At 44.7% G+C, this 3530-nt stretch overlaps 1 protein-coding gene across 2 annotated transcripts in view; it reads left to right on the top strand.

Moving 5' to 3' along the window:
• Positions 1-3530, top strand: part of ZNF154 (zinc finger protein 154) — a 37986-nt gene that overhangs the window by 5131 nt on the left and 29325 nt on the right. The window contains exons 3-4 of one of the 2 annotated variants that reach the window (XM_037731702.1): positions 756-2299; positions 2397-2554. In XM_037731702.1, coding sequence (XP_037587630.1) covers positions 756-1906 — 1151 coding nt within the window. In that variant the 3' untranslated portion in view covers positions 1907-2299; positions 2397-2554. Of the gene's footprint in view, positions 1-755; positions 2300-2396; positions 2588-3530 lie in introns of those variants that run through there. The other variant, XM_017509533.2, reaches the window with a different exon arrangement.

Below are 3530 nucleotides of genomic sequence, written 5' to 3'. Positions count from 1 at the left end.
TTTTAGTAGAGACGGGGTTTCACCATGTTGACCAGGATGGTCTCGATCTCTTGACCTCGTGATCCACCCGCCTCGGCCTCCCAAAGTGCTGGGATCACAGGCTTGAGCCACCGCGCCCGGCTTGCACATACTCTTAAACAGTCCTTGAAGGCCAGCTGCTGCATTGCAGTCATATTTCCTTGGGCTTGCATATGCTATTCTACACAGCACTCATGTGTTACCAGCAGATAAGCTTCTGCTAAAGTTGTTTGCAGAGGATTCAGTATTAGACCCTGCTTCTCCTCTCTGTCATACCTCATGGTTGTGGCCTTTACCTCTTGAGCTCTCCCACATTCTTGTAATCTTTATAGCGTAGTATTGCTAAGCAGGCTCATCTGGAATGTGAACCCAACTCTACTGCCATGCAAACATTCCCATAGACTTGTTCCTGGGTTTGTCATACACACATTTGTATAGGGGCTGCCCCCTCCCACCATAGTTAATGTGCACTTCACTAGCACTTCTTGCTTTTAGGTTGTTGGCATAGAGTGGTGGATGAGGAGGCACCTTCTGAGCAGAGCATTTCTTTAAAAGGAGTGACCCAACTCAGGACTTCCAAGGCAGGTCTTTCTCCCCAGAAGGCCCACCCCTGTGAGATATGTAGCCTGGTCTTGAGAGACATTTTGCTTTTGGCTGGGCCCTAGAGCACCCATCATAGGCAGAAATTATACAGGGGTGTGCCATGTAAGAAGTAATTGTATTTCATTTCATTGCAGATGTTCATTACCAGAAACAGCACCTTAGAGAAAAACATTTCAGAAGCAATGTGGACAGAGCCTTGTTTGTGAAGACCTGCATATTCCATGTGTCAGGGGAGACTTCCACATGCAAAGAAGTTGGGAAGGACTTCCTGGCCAAGTTGGGATTTCTCCATCAACAGGACACTCACACTGGGGAGCAACCAAATAGCAGAAGCGGTGGGGCTGTCAGTCACAGAGGAAAAACTCATTACAGTTGTGGAGAATACGTAAAAGCATTCAACCGTAAACACTCACTTGTTCAGCAGCAGAGAACCCTCACTACAGAAAAGTGTTACATGTGCAGTGAATGTGGGAAATCCTTTAGCAAAAGCTACAGCCTCAATGACCACTGGAGAGTTCACACTGGAGAAAAGCCTTATGAATGTCAAGAGTGTGGAAAGTCCTTTAGGCAAAGCTCTAGTCTCGTTCAGCACCGGAGAGTTCACACTGCAGTACGGCCTCACGAATGTGGTGAATGTGGAAAATTATTTAGCAACAAGTCCAACCTCATTAAACATCGGAGAGTTCACACCGGGGAAAGGCCATATGAGTGCAGTGAATGTGGGAAATCCTTTAGCCAAAGGTCTGCACTCCTTCAGCATCGCGGAGTTCACACTGGGGAGAGGCCTTATGAGTGCAGTGAATGTGGGAAGTTCTTTACATATCATTCCAGTCTCATAAAGCACCAGAAAGTTCATAGTGGATCAAGACCTTATGAGTGCAGCAAATGTGGGAAGTCATTTAGCCAAAACTCTAGCCTCATTGAACACCATAGAGTTCACACTGGAGAAAGGCCTTATAAGTGCAGTGAATGTGGGAAATCCTTTAGCCAAAGGTCTGCACTCCTTCAGCATCGCGGAGTTCACACTGGGGAGAGGCCTTATGAGTGCAGTGAATGTGGGAAGTTCTTTCCCTACAGCTCCAGCCTCCGAAAACACCAGAGAGTTCACACTGGATCAAGGCCCTATGAGTGCAGTGAATGTGGGAAATCCTTTACTCAAAATTCTGGCCTCATTAAGCACAGGAGGGTTCACACTGGGGAGAAGCCTTATGAGTGCACTGAATGTGGGAAATCCTTTAGCCATAACTCCAGCCTTATTAAACACCGGAAAATTCATAGTCGATAAAAGCCTTATGACTGGCAAATATGGAAAATCTGTTAGCACCCTGGAGAAAGTCCTTGAGTACAGTTAATGTTAGAAAGCTTCAACTGAAGGCTGCATCTCATTGAGTACCACAGAGTTCACAAGGGAAAGACACTTTTGATATGTGGAGATGTCCAGTTGCTATTAACAGCTATGAAGGGGATCCCTTATGAGGGTGGCATCAGCCTGAATTGAATCTCCTATATCTGAACATCTCCATAAATTCCAGGTATGTGGGAGCTGCACTGCACCTTTTGCCCTGCCCAGGGCCCATGCCAGATTTATGTCTGCTGATTCTGTAGTGAGAGCCATTTTACCTCTACTGCCTGGCAGGTGGTCACAGTGTACACCATTCACTCACCACAGTGTATTCAGGTAAGTGAACCTTGGTGTTCTCCTGTTATGGGAGGAATTTGTAAATAGCCTAAGCATTTATTCCTTTCTTGTTTTTTTTTTCTCTTTGATAAGTTAGGCCATGGACCTGATCCAGTTTGGCCCAGAGGACTCTACGGGTGACCTGAAAAGAGGGACTACCTATTTCAGGATATTGTTGACCTCACATGACTCTTGATATAGTTTGCCAGCCTCCAAATCACCAACTGTGGGAGCCACCTGCCTCTTATTGCCCTGGTTTGTACAGTAATAAAGGCCTTACTAATCTTGGGGGTTCTAGTCACTGTATGGGTTGGTTTGAAAACAACTGGGTTCTGCTAACATGAAGGGGTAACTTTTTGGGATTCCCAACTGTGTGGCTCAACAGGGACAGGGACAGTGGGATGGCAGAATAGAATTCTCTTTCTAGTTTGAGCCTAGTTTTCATTGCCATTCAAGGCCTCCAAGAAAAAACTGCAGGATATTGACCTAATTTATATCCTGGATGCCATAATATGCTGTGGTTTCAGACGTCAATCTAAGTAGGCAGCAATCCTATGACATCCTTTGGTGCTTCTGAAAGCAACAGGAAATTGTTCTCGTTTGTAAGGAATATTGCATTGTGTTCAGTGCTGTTGGGGAATATCTGTTCCCCAGGTTCTATATGCCTTGATATCCTGAATTCCATAGGGTAGCACCACAGGTGGTAAGATTATAGCAGGAATTGTAATTGTTATAGAAGTTCTGGATTGATATGGAGTGGAAAACTGCAATAAATAGAATGTGCCCCTTTAACAGGGGTTTCCATGATGTTCATCATTACGGCTCTTAAGGATGAGCAGGTACAGAAATTCTCAGGAATTCCAGAATTGTGTATCTTGTGTAGCTACGGTCATTGTCAGAAATTTTATGGAATCCTGTAGCCTCTGGGATGTTCACTTCAAGGTCACTGCTATGCAGGCAGGAAAACAAGGATAGAGAAGAGAGGTCTAGGCCACTGATACAGCCTTTGTAATCTAGCCAACATTTCTGACTCAAGTTGAGTCAGAAATGTTGGCTGGATTACACATTTGGCTGGAAACGGCTTTCACTGTTTACCTATATTTGCTATCACTGAGGCAAAATCCTTTCCCAGGACATGAGGAGAGAGATAGTGGAATCAACTTAAGAGTTGTCAAGCCTGATTTTCCAAAAACAATAGGAAATTCAGACTTTTTTTTTTTTTTTTTTTTTT

Source organism: Cebus imitator, unplaced genomic scaffold (genome assembly GCF_001604975.1).
Source record: "Cebus imitator isolate Cc_AM_T3 unplaced genomic scaffold, Cebus_imitator-1.0 Scaffold417, whole genome shotgun sequence".
NCBI classification, from domain to species: domain Eukaryota; kingdom Metazoa; phylum Chordata; class Mammalia; order Primates; family Cebidae; genus Cebus; species Cebus imitator.
Note: the sequence above shows the minus strand (reverse complement) of the source record. Positions and strands in the feature narration are given on the sequence as shown.